Genomic DNA, 19,082 nt, shown 5'->3' on the forward strand with positions numbered 1-19,082 from the left:
ACAGAACTTCAGAAAGGGCTGCAGCAATATGAAGTGTGTGAGTAGGGAAAAGAGATACCAAAATAATCGTCTGCCTCTCATTCCCAAGCCACCACGTATGTCCTACTAGAATGTCATGCAAAGTAGACCCAGAGGACTGCTGGCATCTGGAAAACCTAGAGCACTCCCTCAAAGTTGAGATTCTAGGGCCACATGGCAAACCTCCCGAATCTAAATCTCTGGGAGTGGAAGACAGAAACTGCACGTTAGCAAGCTCCCCTCGGGGACACATGCTACAATTTAAGAATGAGCCTCCCTATTTCCTTTAAGTACTGTTGGATTGTTGGTACGGATTTCTCTTCCTCCAGAGAGAAAGTGAATTGCTAGCACTTCTGGATCCGTGGTTGCCTTGGAAATAAGACCCACCTAACTTGGATAACACTGTGACCCTGATCTCTTTCTGCCCCTGAGTTGGAGTTTCTGCACCTGTACAGTTCCTTCAAGAGGTGTGAGCGCTATGGAGCCTGAGGGTAAGGCTGCTGTTCGCAGCCCTGCCAACCCTCTCTTAGTCACGAGGCTCTGGCAGTCCTGACACTTGGAACAACCCAAACTCCAGGGCGACGCCAGCTGCTGAAGCCAGGATGCCTTTGAACACACTTCATCATCTTTTTGGTGATTTGATTTTTTTTTTGATAATTCTATTTTAACTTTTTAATTTTTTTAATTTTTTAATGAAGTAGAGTTGATTTACAATGTTGTGCCAGTCTCTGCGATACAGCAAAATGACTCAGTTATACTGATTTGATTTTTAAAAATGCAAAAGGGCAGTGAGAACATATGGGTCGTGGTGGTAGGGTTCAGTGGGGTGACAATGATATCCACGCCCAGCCTAAAAGAGATTTTCCTTCTTATTAACCACAGAGGAATAAAAAGGAAATGCCAGTATTTTCCTTGGCTGGGCTGGCATTCCAGGTACAGGTCCACTAGTATGGGAAAATCTTTTGATACCAGAGCACGACTTAGTGGAATTTTTACAAGTCCTCATACCACGCCTTAAAAATGATGTCTCTGTGCTTAGGTGTGGTCTGGGGTCACTTGGAGTATTTGCTCACTTCTGGGTGAGACTGCCAGTTGTCTGAGGTTTGGAAGTGCCTTGTTAGTCAGGGAAAGACATGAACTGAAGTTGTCAGTGTCATCGCTCACAGAATTAAAAATCACAGCGAGGAATTCCTTAGGCAAGAAGCCTATAGCAGCCTATAGCCTCCTATCAGAGAGCTTGGGCTCGCCAAGTGACACAGTCTGGGTCCAGAGGGAGGCTCAGCTGTAATTCAGACCTTGATCCCATAGGACTGGGACTTGGGAGCCCTGGGTTCTGGTTCCAGCAACGCCAGTGACCTGGGAGCCCCACCCTCCTTGGGAAACCCTAGCCATCTCACATCTGGCTTCCCATCTGTAAATTAAAGGGGCAGACATGGTCTCCTCTACGGCTCACGTGGGTCTCAGACTCCAGGTCCCAAAGAGTTTTCAGATTTTAGTTGGAATTTTAACATAGAATTGGCTGGAAGGGAAAGATCATCTGAAACCAAAAACATGGAAAAGAAACGCAGGCAGTTTGAAAAATACATTCTTGGAGAGCAAGTATTTAACTTTCTCTCTGATCTGAAACACACAGCCGGGGGAAACTTCTGGAAATGATTCATGGGAGCAGGTGGTGTATGTGGGATGGGGTGAGGGTGTCTGCAGGGCACCCCAGGTACTCCTCTGGCCCACCATGCCCCGTTACCATTTGAAAGCTGTTAAACTGGGACCCGAAAAAAATCAAGAGAGGGGTATGTGTGCAGTGGAGGAGGGCGAATGGTGCATCACTGGCGGGAAGAAGTCACCATGCACATTACCGTTGATTAATTGAGTGATTTTAGTTGAGTGAATATTGATACATGGCAGGAAGGCATGAAAATAAAATGAACACATACGGGAATTACTATTAACATAAGTGATAACATCAAAACATCTGGTAAAATGCAGTTAAAAAAACAACACACAAATGAAATGGAATGTAAAACATTTTCACAGTATTCAAAGCTTTTGTAAGAGATTTAGACTCTATAAGAGGAGTGCTACATGGAGGAACTAGAGGAAACAGGAATCTCGTCTGTGTCCTGTGCATCTGCTGGTGAAAGGTCAGGAGGGCCAGCACATTATGCCACGACAGTCTCTCCTGAAACAGAACGCCTGAGCCCAACACATCCACGGGGTTACAGCAAAGCCATTAGTTACTTGGAGTCTGATGAGAAAGACAGACTCTAGGTTTGGGCAATGGGGTTTCTGTAATTTACAGACCCAGGTGCCTTAGGGAGCCCTCAGTGCTAATTCACCGACACCCAAAGCCAAGTGTGACACAGGATGCTCTAAAAATGAAGTGTTCTTGGAATTCTCACCTCACTTTCTATCTTCTAAGATAAGTACTAATATTCTTCAAAGATTTAGCTGAGTTCTGCCCACGACCGCACTGGATTCCACCCAGAATGATGATTTTAAACCTTCACGAATACAACCTTTGCACTAGCAATAATGACCAAATCACACACAGACCTCTTTTGGAAACCACTGAGAAAGCCAATGAGTCTGCACATCGTTTTTGTTACATCCTTTGTTGAGAAAAACAAAGGTTTGTGATCAAATGCGGCTTTGGGCCCAGAGCCTCCCTGTGCCCTGCAATGGTTGATGTGTGATAGTCAAGGCTGTCCCAAGTCCACGGTGAAACTCAGTCCCGGGACTCTGTGGCTGGACTGTACAATTGCAATTCACATTTCCAACTTCTTTTGAACTCTCTTACTGCTTCCTACCTGAGAATTCCCATTTAGAGAGTCCACCTGTTCATGTATAACCTTCCTGGGGTAACTGCTATGGCCCACACAAAGCCTTTCCCAAGGCCCTCGCCCTGGACAGAGGCCTTGTTGCCTGACCCGCTCTGTCCAAACAAGCAGATGCAAATGAGCACAGAACTCTTGAGTTAATCAGTCAAGACCATAGGCTCATGAAATTGCTCTGAATTTCAGTTGACAACAGGAAAGTAGAATATCTCTAATTAACTAATATATATACACATTTTAAAAAAATCATCCAAAATTACAGGCGAATCACTTAAGATCCCCAACACTTTATGATTAAAGGTCAGAGAGAACCAAAAAAAAAAAGTATTAAATGATGGGTCACTAATTGTCAGGGGTTCATTAGATCAGGATAACCCTCAAGAACGTACTGAAGTCGGCAGGCTGGCTTTCAGACTGGAGTTTTGGGAAGTTAACAGAATCTTCCACTGTTTCTGTGTCAGGCAGAGGCCATGCAGGTGACGCCTTCCAGCCCCACTGAAGCATTGGATTGGGTATAAACATTTGCCCAGAGGGACAATCGTTAAATCCTCGAGGTGTTACAGAGAATTAAGAATCAGGCTTGAGGGAGAAATTAATTTGGGAGGAATTACTTCCTATACATTGAACAACAGAAGTCAAGTTGCTTCCGTGAATGGGTTTATGTACTTCACTCATTAAACACGATGGCTTTGAGAATTATCTTAGGGCCCTTGGGGGAAAACCGTAGCTGCTTTGCCTTTTAAACTCCCTCCTTGGACTGGGACCCTTGTAGCTTAGCTTTCCCTCTGCAGAAATGAAAAAAGGGACCCTTGTAGCTTAGCTTTCCCTCTGCAGAAACGAAAAAAGCAAAGCCAAACAAACATTTTTTTTAGTGCAGAGGACAGGCAGGCAGGCTATTCTGAATTTCTCGGCTCTCTAGGCAATCAAGTTCAAAGGAATCCATTTCTTCACAGGAAAGACAGGAATGGGATGTACTGTGAGTTTTGATTAGCGTTGTGTTCAGGCCAGGGCAAGCCAGAACCCCTCAGGAAGGAGGACCCACAGCTACACTACCAGGAGAATCCACCTCCCACTGGAAATGCTCAGAGAGACAGCCACTCAGCTACAAAGTTGCCTCGGAGGCACCAAGAGACCCCAGTCTTACCACACCTTTCAAATGCTCAGTGGAGATTTTTTTTAAAACCTTGAAAAGTAAGTGGGTCTGTTGGTCGCTTTAAAACAATGTGAAATGAACAAACAAGGGAATTAGAATACTAAGCTCTTTGCCCAATGACAATTCACCCTAGACTAGCAACTTGCTCAACTGTTCTCAATTTTTTCTGTTTTTCTCCTTTAACTCTGTTTTTTGAAAACCACGGTTGCCTTCTCAGTCTACGAATCATCACCTCTGTCACACCAAGGCGGGCCCCTGCCGCCCTCCACGTGTCAGGAGGTGAGATCAAACCCGAGGCTGACGGTAACCACCTCCAGGGCATCTGAGACTGGCTGGTTCATATCAGAGATGACACATGGCCACAGGGCCAAGCAATGCAGGCCCCTCCCTCTGTTCTTACTATTTCTCCTGTGCACTGTCACTCTCTGAGTGTGGTGTGTGTCTGTTTCTGTCCACGACGGACAGAAAGAGAAACTCCTCTGGAACTGAAAGCCGTGCATCTTACCAAGAGTTAGAATTTTCTAGTTCCAAAGGCGTAGATTAGCGGATAGATCCATAAGCAATCTGTAACGACACAAAGAGAGTGGCAGAACCTAACGTTTGCTGCCGCCTCTCCCTCGCTGCCCACCCCCTTTCTTTACCGGCAGCGTTTTCTTTTGTAGTGACTGTGTCTCTGATTGAGATGACGCTGCACCTCCCTTCCCCTGGGGACGTGCTGCTCCACACTGTAGGTCTTCAGAAGCTTCCTGATCTAAATGGGTTTCCTCATCTGGGCATGCGGCTTTAAATATCGGCTATACTGGGGTCTGGAGCATGGGGATGGAGGGAGGGGTGGGAAATGCTGCAAGGGCAAAGTAGCTGGATTATGATGCCCTCCACCTCGAAGGATCAGGGGGTGTGAACCGCCAAGGGTCCAGGGGTGTCCTCTCCCCCCTAACCCACCCCGCGAGAATCACTTAAAGACCGACTGGAAAGTGGGACATTCGTGATTCTTCATCTTCTTCATGAAGTTTTTGAATTCTTTGTTTTTCTTGTCCCACTTATGGATGGCCGTCAGCAGGTACTGGCTCTTGACCTTGCGGCCCATGATGAGGAAGTGGTGGCTGAGGTTGTCCAGCTGGTGACAGGGGCAGTCAGCCCCATTCTTCAGGTATAGGACCAGCTTCTTCAACTCCTTCTTCTTGATGGGCCCCAGCTTCAGGGGCTTCTTCTTCTTGGGAACAATCTTCTTGTCACCGTTTTCCTTTTTCACTTCTTTGATTTTCATCCTCAGGGCTAGAGAGGGGGAGGACAGAGAGGGGAAGAGGAGAGAAGGGAGAGAGAGAGTTTTAGAACACAGCTTTTCATCAGAAACCACAACCCACCCGTGGGCAGAAGAGCAGGAGACATAAAAGGCAAAGATCACCTAAAAGAGGGAGGCCCTATCTGTCTATTCTATACATAAGGACCAAGATCTCAGCTCACCTTCACGTACCAATCCTGCCCCCTGGTTTTGCAGTATCTGATGGTATCTCAATGGTTGTCACAGGATGCCGTGAGAGTCTCAGATAAAAGTTCAAAACCAAATCATGTGTCTCTTTTTTAAAACTCCAGGACTCAGACTATCATACGATGCTTTAAGAGAGGAAGGGGATCATCTAATCCAATCAAGTCCACATAATCCAATGCTACCAACATCAGCACTCAAAGAAAAAACTTACCCTGTTTTGTTCGTTTGTTTGTTTTAAGGAGAAAGTTATTGGTTTACGTTTTTTTTAAATATCCAAAGGACCTAAAATTCTTTGTCAGTTGGGTCCTGGAAAGAAGACAGACAGAACCTGTGTGTGTGCAGTCAGCAAGGGAAAGCTGACTGGATCAAACGTCAGCGTCCAACTTTGTCATCAGAGAAACCAGGGTTCCAACCACTGGGCCTCCAGGGCGTTCAGACAGCAGGTACCATTGACGTGCTGTCCACCACTCATCAACCACTAGATGGCGCCACTAACGGGCTAGCCTACCCACCGTGTAGACCCACAGACCCAAACTCGACTTTGACCTCTCGACCCATTCGAGCAAGTCCTGGTGAGGGCCTGATGGATAAATCCAGGTGGTGATTCCTTAAATCTCACATGGTACCTGGGCTTCTTCCATTCTCAGCACGGCTCCCCGAAGAGAGGGAAAGCCAGCCCTCTGCCAGCTCTGCCTTCCCGCCTCTTTGTCTCTACAGAGCCTGAGTCAACAGTGCTTCAGGGTTAGTGTGTGGACCACACACTCTAGTGCTGGCTTCATGGGGTTAATTGGTGAGGATAAATTAGCGTGGAGGCGTTCTAGTCATCGGAAATGCACCAGAAACACAAACACAGCGTCCTTATAACAGTCAACTCCCCTCAAAGCCTCGCCAGCCCTGGAGAGTTCCAAAAGAGTTGGAAATCATTTCTAGATTCTGGTCACCAGATGATGTGTCCATCCCTTGAATTCTTGTGAATTCCAAATCACCAAGCCCTCTCTTTTGAATAACTCAAAGCTTCCACCCACATTCCATGAGGAAAGACTTGAATCGAGCTACAGAACAGTAGCTAATGACTAGGAAAGCATCTGGATGCCCTCAAGAGTGCTGAGTATTTTCCATGCACTTCCTCAGTGAAACCTGATACCCCCACGAGGAAGGTGCAATTATTTCCCCCATTGAACAGATGAGAAAACTGAGGCGTAATGGTTACGTTTACTTGCCCAGAGTCACTGACCCTCAACTAAACCCACGGACTGAGTGTGCACTTATAATCACCGTGCTGTCCAGGCCGAATTGCAAAATTCTTTATAATGAAGCTGACATTTCAAGTGCTGATTAAATGGACCAAGACAATACGGGAAAAGGGCTCAGGCTCTCTTCCCAGGTTTACCCACATTTCAAAATGACTTTACTTACGAAATGGTAAGAGTTCCTCCTGGTTGAAAGGGAACACCGCAAGAGCGAAGGCTTTATTATTTATTCTTTAGCTGATTAGAAAGCACACCCTTGGCCACCGCAAGAATTAGGAGAAATCCTAGGAACAAAGCTTCAGTGGATGTCTTAAAATCAGGAAATGAAATGCACTCCCATCCCTTTTGCTTACAGAAGGAGTCCCAGCTCTGCAGCCACCGAGCCCCGGGTAACAGACACCCCAGGCCCGCAGCCCTTAAGAAAGACCTCACTCCCAAGGGTGGCGGAGGTTTTGGGGACTGGCCCAAGCAGCAGATGGTTAGCCCTGACCTCGCAGGCTGGCCCAGCCCCCCTGCCCACGGGAGTGCACTGAGCACAGTTTCCCAGTGAGCTCCTCTCTTTACTGCCCCCCGCCCCACGGAACCAGTCACCACCCAGCACCTCTGATTTTGCTTGATTCCTGCACCCACTCCCACCCTGAGGGCAGAGGCAGGGGGGCCAGCAGGTGGGAAAGCCGCAACTAGGAACCAGCAGAGACCACCCCTCTGGGACCTCCGCCCAGACCTGCCCAAGCAGCCCTCCCTCTCCCACCCCGGCTCAGCTCCCCTTGTCAGCTTACCATCCTTGTACCTGGTGGGTCACCTGAGAAAAGACTTCACCTGGGCCAGTCTATAGTTCGCTCATCTAGAAATGTGTCCGGGGGGTTGAGCCAGAGGAGACTCCCTGCCCAGGCCCGGGCAGATCAGGGCTCCATCTCTGCCCGCCCTCCACACTGCGAGAACCGACTGACCCAAGGAAGGCGGCCAGGGACTGCAGGAAGGCGAGGCGGTGAAGACACCCTCCGAGAAGTGCCCCGACGTGTCACGTGACCCAAGGTCTAAAGCTGGGATCAATTACATCACTGGCAGGGACGAATGCATTCCCAGTGACAACTGGGCAGCCTCTTTTCTGCAGAGAAGTGAGCCATCATGTTTTCTGGAGAACCCACTGTGTGCCAAGCACAGGACAGGTGCTCTCTGTGTGGCTCTCCTGACTTAATGCACAGCAACCGCTGTTATTACTGACGACGATCAAGGAGAAGGACTCAGGTTAAGGAACAACACGAGGCCACACTTTGTGAAAAGAGACTCAGGACTATAGAACCCACCCCTGACCCCAAAGACCACGCTGGTTCCTACTATACCATGACGGGGTTTCAGATGCTATTGCTTCAGTGGAAACTATTTCCCTCTTTTGATTGTGTTGCTTTTAATCACAACTCAAATCAAAAATTAATGTTCCTTTGCCATGACCGTGTCAAGGAATTTAGTTTACATAGGTGGGAGCATGGCGGGGAGAGGGAAAAGCAAACGATGGAAATGTGTTCTGCATTAGACTCTTCGTTTCTTGCCATTTGGCTCCTTTCTCTTTTTGAGGTAGGGAGAGCAGGGAAGAAGGAGGCACATGTGGCCAGAAATTACTAACATCTTTCCATCTTTCAGGGCTTTATTTCAGGGATGCAGATTACCAGCAATGTTTGGATAGGCGATTAGCCATCCCAGGTCGACTTCCCCCTGCCTTGTGGGTATGTGTGCAGCCTCCCACCACATACACCCAGGGGCTGCTGGGACGGGGTGGGGGGAGACTGACCACTTCCTTTTCCCCCACCCGGCCTCCACCATGCAGACAGCCTGGACCCCAGGGATTTCGCTCGCCCAGGGACTGTGTCTGCGCTGCAACCGGTGCTGGTGCAGCAGCTGGGCTCACGACTGGGGCGCTGCTGGAGTCCCAGGTCCTGGGTTCTAACTGGGTGGCCACAGAACCTGGATCTGAGCTCCTGGAGGCTGTAAAGCGTGGAGTGCAGCCTGCCTGCCGGCCTGGCCGGTCGGGCATGCAGAGGGCCCGTGCTGGGCAATCCCAGGCAGACTGCTGCGCCCACCCTGTCCCCGTCCTTCTCTGCCCCCTCCCAAGCCTGTCTCCCACAGGGTGATGATTCTACACCTGCCTCAGGCCCTTGATCTCAGCTACCCGTGACAGCCAGGCCCTGAACTAAAACAAAACAAAACAAGAAACAAAACCCTTCTCTGCGTTTTTTCTTAGCAGCAACTGAACGCCCTCCAACAGGAGGATATAACTCCTGCCTTTCACCTTGCTGGTCAGGGCCAGCGAGGATGCAGAGACCAGAAACTTTGAAAACTCAAAACTTAAGGTCACAGTTAGGGGCCGTCTGGGTCTTTCTCCGCAACCTTAAAATAAATAACCCCTTCTATTCAGGTTAGACCCTGAAAGTTTCATCCCACTTGCAGTCACCGAAACCATATTTTTTGCCCACAAATGATACCCCCTCGGTAGCCTCCCCACAAAGCCTGGCCATTTTCTGAGGCTGAAACGAGCAGAGGAAGCTTGTTACACTCATCCCAAACCCACACTCTCTTCAAAACCATCTTTTTCTCCTGACCTGCTTATGCTAATGGGGCCGCCATCCTTCCAAATACCCAGACAGGGAGCCTGGACGAGAGGCCACTGTTGGCCAAGGGCCAGGCATTTACACGATCGACAGTGTGGAATCGCTGCAAGAGTGCAAGAAAGGGCCTGAGATGGGGAAGGTGCCGAAGAGGCTGAGTCAGTCCCCAGCTTTGTGACTCCTCTGATTACAGATAACGGTTGCAGTGAAGAATAAAGTACAGAGACGAGAAGAGAAGGAGGAACCTCCACTGGGGAGTCCCTGCAAAGTCATCAGAGGCACGGATGGAAAACTAGGTAGCTCAGCGTCTCGGAAAGCACAGCGGGAAGGCGCTTCAAGTGGAAGAAATGCTCCTTCATCCCCAACGCTGCAGGAGCTTAAGAACGAGCGTGGGACCAGCTTGCCAGCCTTGGCAGTGGGGGGCTTTGCTGACGACCTGTGGGAGCCACAATCCCAGGGGGTCAGGGAGACTCCCAGAGAGCTCCAAACCAACGGGAAGTGAAAAGGTTTTCCATCCTGACAACCACCAAGCGTCTGGAATGTTTGTGAAGAGTCATCGCTGGCTACTTCTAGCCAAACATAGTAGATTGAGCACAGAATCATTTCCACCCCTCTAAAATTATAGTTTAAAAAAAGTTATAAACACACGCAAGAAAATGGTAAAGAAACAAGGACATCACATTTAGTAAAATAGAAAGCAAATGGATGGTGGGTCCTGGCTTGATGAGAAGAGAAAAGCTGAAACCCAGCTGCTAACAGAGGGAGCTGACAGTAAGAAAGCAGCAGGTCCACATGGCAGGACCCAGACGTGCTCGTGAACTGGGGCCATTGGGTGCTTCTGCACTCGATGACAGAGACTGTATTAAATATAGGAACTGAGGAGTCTGCATCAGGGCACCCAGATCCACCAGCCTGGCCATAAATCCAGATGACTGCCCCTCACCAACTCCAGCGGCAGCCAAGACATTTATTCCGTACAGAAGGTCTGAACCCAGACAGACTGGGCTTGCGGACACCAGCCTCACAGGAGGACGGAGTAGGGGGGAGCTGCCCTGACACCAAAGGGTTAAATGGAAATCTGCACAGTGAAGGGCGAAACCCTCAGGTCTTAGAACACTACAGCAATACCCCCAGTCAGAGGATTGTAGGGTTTCTATCTAAAGAAACTAGTAGCCCCAAAGAGAAGACCTACAGCTCCCCCTAACAAAATTCCAAAATGAGGCCCAACCACTCACAGGCCATGCATACACGCAAAGAGCGCCAAGTTAGTGCTTTACTCTTGAGCTCCAGCGGCCGGCCAAGATCAGCAGGCTTTTAAAGGAAAGACTCTACATGTGAACAAGAGACCAAAACGCACGGAACACACAGAAAAAAAGAAATCAGAGATAACAGAAACAAGCTATGGCACAGAAGAAAACTGTTTACAAAGATAATGGAAGATACTGTGTTCATGAAACCAGCACAGAATGCTGTTAAAAGGAATGTTCAGAGAACCAAGAGTATTTGAAGTTTTAAAAGGTAAGAGCAGAAATAAAGAATGCAACACACGTGCTTTAAGATAAGCTTGGAACAAAACGACAACGAGGTGGAAACAGGAGAGAGAAAGATAAAAGAGAGAACCCAACCAGGAGGTTCAACATCTGAATAAGAGAAAACCAAGAAGACAAATGAGAGAAAATACCAAAGAAATAATGCAAGAAAAATTTTCCAGAAATGAAGAATGCAAGTTCTCAGATTACACAGTGCCCGGGTCAATGAATCAGCATTTAGAAACACCAGAGGTAAAAAGAACTTACAAAATCCTCCAGAGACAAAGCGAGGCTACATCTGCTGCAGAGGACCAGGCATCAGAATGGTCCTGGATTGGTCAAGAGCAACACTAGAAGCCAAAACAATTTCCAAATTCAATACCGAGCCAGTCAATGTGGGACAGGAGAATAAAGACAACTTCAGGCATTTAATGGTTAAAAAAAAAATCTTCCATGTATCTGTTCTTGGGAAGCTGCCCCCAAAATGCAGCACAAGACCCAGGATCAGGAAACTAAAGCTCTCACATAAGATAAAAGCAATGGAAGTCTTAGAATGGTTCCTCCAAACAACTGTGTGGCCGGCGCAAAGCTCAATCAGTCCAGACTGAAACAGGAGGACAGAGGGATAGATGTACATCTGCAGGAAGGTCTGGGGCGGAATTCGAAACACAAACACGAGGAGCCAGGAAAATAAAACGAGGCAACTACTATCTCAAGGGAAAACAAAATGGTGTATAATAAAGGAAATACAAATGCAGTACACTACACGGCTCAGCTGCAGATAATATTGACATAATTACAAAAATTAAACGCTGAATGTCAATTTAAGCGGAAGTGTGATATAACTATATTGAAAAGAATGGGGAGAAGAGGGAATAGGGTATAAGACAGATGTCTTTATCGTCAATCATAGAAAAGCAATAAATAGTGTCTAAAAATTAAAACAAAGAATTTAACTAAAAATTAAAACTGTGTAAAAATTAAAATTAAGAAACAAAAGTGAGACAGATCTTTGTCTTCAATAATAGAAAATCAATAAGCAATGTCTGAAAATCAAAATTAAAATTAAGTATGGTATTTATTTACTCGATTTTGCTATCTATCATAAGAAATAGCTAAAATAGCTGAAAATTATTACCTCTGGGTTGTGGAAATTAGTGGTTGGAAGGCATGGGGCAGAGGCCTGCAGTTTTTTGTTAAAAGCCTTTTAATACTATTTGACGTTTTAAATTGCATTTATTCTGAAGCAAAAAACTTAGATTTTAAAAAAGCTTGCTGTCTAGTAAAGAACTGAAATGTATATAAAATGTCAGTGAATCACAAAATGGGAGCTCTTAACAGAAACACAAAGATTACATTTCCTGCCCTTCACTCCCCGTCCAGCAGGAGCAGCTTGGCGTTAGGGCTTCTCAGGAAGGGTTTTGTTTAAGAATTCTGCCTTTTCCACTGTTTATTTGGGAGCACGGGGTAGCCTATAGAGCTTGTCAAGCCGATCATTTTTCAGATAAAAAACCAATTAGGTTAGAATTCGGATTATTTACTTTGAATGCAAAGGGACGTCAAACCTGGTTCAGCTGAATAGGCTGCCCGAGGCTGGAGGTGCCCACAGCTCCCTGCCTCTCAGCCCAGCCACAGTTCCTCCAAGAAAGGAGCAGGAAAGCGTGGGGTCCCTGCAGATTCTGGGGACAAGTAACCAGCAGTCAGATATACTATCTCCAATAGGTGCTAATAAAAAATCATCCTAGGGGCTTCCCTGGTGGCGCAGTGGTTGGGAGTCCGCCTGCCGATGCAGGGGACGCGGGTTCGTGCCCCGGTCCGGGAGGATCCCACGTGCCGCGGAGCGGCTGGGCCCGCGAGCCATGGCCGCTGAGCCTGCGCGTCCGGAGCCTGTGCTCCGCAATGGGAGAGGCCACAGCAGTGAGAGGCCCGCGTACCGCAAAAGAAAAAAAAAAAAAAAATCATCCTGGGGCAGGTAACCCACCACACAGTCTGACTCCTGACTTGCTTGCTTTCCTAAATTACTTTCTCTGACAGACAGGGCTGAAGTTCCCAAACACATGATCTGTGCAGCAGATGGACAAACTCTTTACTGAGTGGCCAGGGCCAGGAAGAGCCCACAGGTGGGCGCCTGGAGCATCAGCCCTGGGGGTTCAGCTTACACCCCTCCTCCCACCCTGCCTCCTGGTGAAAGAGCCTGTTCAGATAGCAAGACCTCACTACTGCTTTTCTACGTCCCAGCCCCGTTTTCACAAATCTCTTGGGTGGGCGACCCTGAGGCAGAAAGCGCCATCCCCAAAGCCAACTGTGCAAATGAGATTTGGTAACAGCGCTGGGTAAGGGCGGGGCTGGGAGAAACTGCCGCCGCTTCCAACACTCAGCAGAGGGTCTGGGCACGGCACAGGCTGGCTTGCAGGCACTGGGATCCAAATGAGTCCTGCTGACAAAGGCCCTGCAAAGGCAGCTCAACAGACCTCCGTTCCCAGCAGGGGCCAGTGTTTGCATCATTAATTCCTTTAGCAAAGAAAGGGGCTCGCGCTTGGTACAATAACTCAGACTCTCTCCCCGACCACAAACCACGTGCTGCATACTTACAGGCATCTACTGGCTACAGGACAGACGCTACAGAGAGAGAAGGGAAAACAAAGAAAAATCAAAACAAAACAAACAAACAAAAAGATTGAAAGCAGCTTTTCTTTTTTCCTCATTTACAAGAAAACAGCAGATGTAAAAAATGCTCCTGAGTGACTTATTTGAGACAAATTATTTAACTGAAATTGTCCTGTTTTCTGGATCCCAGACATCTTGGGGAGGTGGGGGGATGGTCAGGCGGGAGGGTGGAATTTGCAGCTCTGTGCCCTCCCAACCCACTTACAAGTACTCACGCACGCAGCACGGTGGCGGCGGTGTCAGCCATCGGAAACCCGCTGCCTAAGCGCTTGATTTCGTGGCTTGTGTTAAATCCCCACTGATCGAAGCTAATGGTGCAAAATGGAAACCCCACTTCGAGAGCAAAGGGCTGCCTGGCGTGGGTTTATTAGGGACGACGTGTGCACCGCGGCCCAGGCAGCAGGGGCTTGGGCCCCTCTCCTCCCAGTAAGGACCGCATCCCTCCCCCATGCCTCCCCAAGCAGTCGGCAGAGGAGAATAGGAGACTTGCTTAAATAAAGTCACTCAAAAGGATTAATGGAACCTTGGCTCCAAGTCCGGGCCAACCGGCCAAGGCAAACAGTCCTCCTGCCGGAGAGCTCACTAGTTTTCCATTCCACCCCGCAGTGTTCACGCCACACGGCACGTTGGAGTGCGCAATGGTCTCTTGGAAAGAAGACGATGGGGAGTGGGTTTCAGAACCAAGAATCGGAAAAGCCATGAGCTAGCCCTGGCTCTGAGAGATGCTCCGGAGAGGGGTCCTCAGGATCTCCTGGAGGACTTGTTAAAATGCAGATTGGGGGGCTTCCCTGGTGGCGCAGTGGTTGGGAGTCCGCCTGCCGATGCAGGGGACACGGGTTCGTGCCCCGGTCCTGGAGGATCCCACATGACGCAGAGCGGCTTGGCCCGTGAGCCATGGCCGCTGAGCCTGTGCGTCCGGAGCCTGTGCTCCACAACGGGAGAGGCCACAACAGTGAGAGGCCCGCGTACCGCAAAAAAAAAAAAAAAAATGCAGATTGCCAGCCTGCCCCCAGAGTTTCTGCTTCAGCAGTAATGGGATGGGGCCTGAGAATGTGCATTTCTAACACGTTCCCAAGTGACTCTAATGCTGCTGGTCTGGGGACCACACTTGAGAACCACTGGTCCAAAGGGTTTGAGGGTGGGCTTTTTGGTCTGTCACCTTGGTTATTCACAGTGACGCATTCTGAGGACGCTTTCTTGGATGGTGTTTAAACTTACTGGAAGCCCAGGGCAGCCCTCCAAACTCATTAAAACTCAGGCTGAAGTCAGCACGGGCAGGTCCAAGACCCAGCTGACCTTGGGCAAGCTGTCCTAGGGCCATTTTCAGAATCGCCGAGGTCTCTGGGGCCCCCACCCCGCAGAGGTGGAATCTTGCAAAATCAGGAAAACCAAGGCTTTGTTAGCGAGAGGCAGCATCTTTCAGAGTAAAGGACTCTAAGTCCAGAATCAGCCAACTCCAGCTCCTGGTTGGGATTCCATCACTAACTTTTGTACAAATCATTTTACTTCTCTGGGTCTTCATGTAGCCATTTGGACCAGTGAATCTCAATTTCCATTCCAGCACGGGCAATCTGTCTAAGTCTTCATACTTCCTTTCTCTGTCTTGAAACTCAGTATAGATTATCCAAGGGAAAGTAGCCTCTATCTCAGATGGTACCGGGTGCCCTCGCCGGCTCACGGCGCCCGGGGACCCTGCTGACAGTGGTCGCAGCCCAAGCCCACAGAGAACACAATGGCACAAGAGCCTGGCCCTGACCGTGGAGTTGTCTAAACTCAAAGACAGCTCCCAGAAATCATCTCCCAGCACGGCGGCAGGCAGGTCTTCACACTATCCCATCTGACGGATGGGAGAAGAGGCCTGGCAGTGCCCTGACCCCTCGGCTGGGAGATCCCCGAAGCAGCTATGAGTCAGGCCTCTGAGAAGCGGCGGCAGGCACACCTCAGATCTCCTCCCTGCACTGTTCTCATAGTTGATCCCTCTGAGCAGAGGGTGTGCTCCAGACAAAATTTATGCTTTTCCTACCCATCCTTCCGGCCAAACTACAGATCATCTTCTCCCTGAAGGTGATCTTCTCCAGCCCTGACCTTCCAGGTCCCACCCCGCCATCTGCATATGGACTCAGCACAGGTGGTAATTACCCGTGAGTGTGCTTTCTCAGCACCCTCCCACCGTGAGCCTGCAGGCCTGGCCCACCTACCCACCCCTGTCCCTGGACTAGTGGGTGTCCCACACATCCCTGAGCTCAGCTAACACGGATACACAAGCGAACGAAGAGATGTAAACAGCACAGCCTGCCCTGAAGTTCACAGCCTCACTGGTGAGACGGGCATCATTCGCTCAAACCTCTGCTTCAGCAGCAACAACGATGGCCAACGGCTACTTGGCAGATCAGGCCCTGGTGTAGGTGCCTTTACATGTTAACTCACCGAATTCTCTAGCAACCAACCCTGATAACTGGCTTGCTGATCGGGAGGCTAAGGCAGGATGGCTCAAGAGACTGGCCGAGGTTCCACGGATCTCGAGGGGACACTGTGCCAGGAGGAGTGGAGGTGAGGCCACCACCATCTACCGCCTGAAGCACGGACAGTGCTCAGCTAAGGTCCAGGGGACCCAGGCCTCGTGTGAGGCCTGGGCCGGTGGCCGCTGCAGGCTGGGTCTCACTAATTCTTCCCTAACACACAGAGAACGTTCTCCGACAAACCGACCCCAATCACTGTCCCTAACAGAGGTATGCCTGTGAAACCCTTGCATGGTACCTATAATTAAGAGAACATTTCAGAAACTAACACAACATTGTAAATCAACTTTACTTCAATTAAAAAAAAAAAAAAGAGGACACTGATACGTTGAAACAGTAAGTAAAAAAAAAATCTCTGCCTTTGAAAGGCCTAGGGTGAGGAAAACTGCAGAGCAATTTTAGGGGTGTAAAAGTCTACCACGTAAATTTATTTGGGAAGCAATCTCTATGCAAAATTGCGCACATCAAAGACGCAGAGGAGAGAAATACTCCAAAACCTCGGCAGCCGCTGCCTCTGGGCTCTGAGAACGGCTGATGTCTAAGTTCTTTATTGTGTTTCCCTTTATTTTCCAGGTTTTATAATTTTTATAGTGAGAAAAAAAAGTATCCCAAAGAGAAGTAAGTCTTGTTGTACTCTGGGTAAATAAGAAGTTTACAGCTTACAGTTCATGACTCTTCCAGCAGGTGTTCAGCGGGTCTTCACAGAAAGCCCACGACACCAAATTAAACATCGATTAACCCTGTGTGCATTCGACCAGATTTCCCAAACAAACAAAAAATCAAATTCCTTGCTACCCCCTGAAGCTTCCTGGGGCAGCCAGCAGGGAAAAACCCTGGTCACGGGCAGGGAAGCGAAAGGAATACAACTGAGCCTGCAAACCAGGACACTTCGGAGACAGAAAGAGGGCCATTCGTTTTTATGCTGGGCCCACAGGAATAAACGGGGACCTTCCTGAGCAAACAGGGTATGTAGCCACCCTAACGAGCAGGTGGCCCGTGTGTAACGGGGAGGTGCATGCTTCACAGGTGTGGCTGGCATGGAGGTGGTGACGAGTGGCCTGGCGGAGGAGAGGGCAACGGAGGCCCTTCTTCTCCCTCTCCTGGCTGCCAAAGCTACCAGGCAGGTGCAGAGGTCAGAGGGTCCGCACCCTGTCTGACCGCGGGGCTGCCCACACTTCCACGGCCCTGGCTGGGGAAGCAGAGTCCAGTGGATACAGAACCATCGGGCTGGAAGGAGCCTTTGCCACAGCCCTACGTCCTACGTCCCGTTCCCTCAGTGCAGTGAGGACAGCGAGGCCCGGTAGTGCCAGCGCCGCCGGGAATAATAAGCAGAACGGGAGACCCGTGTCCTAGGGCCTCCTCCGCCGACACGGCCTGGGGGCAGGCAGCGTCCTCACTCAGGAGTCACTGTCCCCCTTTCCCTCCCAAGGACGTTCGAGGTATAAAAGGATTCGGAAAGGGAAGTACCTCTCTGCTTCGTCACAGATGTCTCTCAAGTACCAAGTTCAAAAGAAGGCAAAAAGCAGCCTATGTCCAAAATCGTTCATTCTAACCATCGCAGGATGCACAGGCAGAAACAGAGGCTGGTCCTAGACCTGAGCCCACCCCTCGCCCGCCATGAAGCTTATTCCTGCCCATCCGAGATCCTGACCACGTAGCTACCCAGCTGACTGCACTTGAATGTTTCTGTTTCTTTTTTTCAGTCTTTCTAGGCTTTGTATAAAGAGCAGGGAGGGCAGAAGGCCCAGGCACCCTAGCAGCCTGCTTGACCCCGGCCTGGGAGGCGCCGAGCGTCAGCCTGAGCCCAGCCCGCCGTGTACACCTTCCCCGTCCATCAGGTGGGGCAGCACCCGGCTTCACCCCAAAGCCCCAGGGAGGGGCAAGAGCACACACGTTCTCCTGCCACCCGCCCGGCACTGCCCCACCAGAGACAGACGTGTGTCCAACGTAATGCAATCAGGATGGAGAGGAATGCTGGTCTCCCAAAGGTGAAGTCTGTCGTGGCCTCAGGTAGGTCTGGATGAAGCCAAGAATCTGAAAAGTTAATGGCAGTCGGCAGCCGGTCCTAGCTCTGAGCTGGCCGCCTCTCGAAAAGGGAACCCTCCTACACGGTTGGTGGGGATGTAAATTGGTGCAGCTGCTACGGAGGATGGAGGTTTCTCAAAAAACGAAAAATAGAACTAACGTAGGACCCAGCCATCCTACTCCTGGACATATATCCACAAAAACAAAAACACTATGTGTGTTGAAAAGATACATACACCCCAATGTTCATAGCAGCATTATTTACAATAGCCAAGACGTGGAAGCAATCTAAATCACCCAGATGAATGGATAAAGGAGATGTGGTGTACACACACACACATACACACACACACACACACACACACACAATGGAATACTACAGACACAATGGAATACTACTCAGCCATGAAAAAGAATGAAAATTTGCCATTTGCAGCATGGATGGACTTGGAGGGCATTATGCTAAGTGAAATTAGTCAGAGAAAGACAAATACTGTACGATATCACTTAAAATCTAAAAAATACAACTAACTACTGAATATAACAAAAAAGAAGCAGACTCACAGATATAGGAACAAACTCGTGGTTACCAATGGGGGGGGGCATGATGGGGGATGGGGAAGGGGGTGGTACAAACTGTTGGGGGGAAGATAGGCTCAAGGATGTCTTATACAACACAGGGAATGTAGCTAATATTTTGTAAATGGAAAGGAACCTTTCAAAACTGTATAAAACAACAGATACAATACATTGAAAGCTGGCCTCCTCTCTACTGTCCAGGCTCCTTGCTCCCGCCGAGCTCAGCAAGCAGGCGCGCAACGTGGCCCGTGGTGTCGGCCCCGAGCTGGGGGTCCCGAGTCCTGCTTCCAGATCCTGACTTCACTGGGTCTCCTTTCTTTCTCTCCACCCACCTGGAGCCCCACACACAGGTAAGGGGGCAGATCTGGGTGGCCCCCTTGGGGCTCTTTTCTGCTTCTTCAGGAAAACTACTTATT

The 19,082-nt window shown here is 49.3% G+C and overlaps 1 protein-coding gene across 1 annotated transcript in view; it reads right to left on the bottom strand.

Annotated features, from left to right (window-relative positions):
• Positions 1-1,870: 1,870 nt before the first annotated feature.
• The window catches only part of SFRP1 (secreted frizzled related protein 1), a 44,462-nt gene continuing 27,250 nt past the window's right edge, over positions 1,871-19,082 (bottom strand). Inside the window, exon 3 of the mRNA XM_019921622.3 lies at positions 1,871-5,280. Coding sequence (XP_019777181.1) covers positions 4,958-5,280 — 323 coding nt within the window. The 3' untranslated portion in view covers positions 1,871-4,957. The remainder of the gene's footprint in view (positions 5,281-19,082) is intronic.

This window comes from Tursiops truncatus, chromosome 21 (genome assembly GCF_011762595.2).
Source record: "Tursiops truncatus isolate mTurTru1 chromosome 21, mTurTru1.mat.Y, whole genome shotgun sequence".
NCBI lineage: Eukaryota > Metazoa > Chordata > Mammalia > Artiodactyla > Delphinidae > Tursiops > Tursiops truncatus.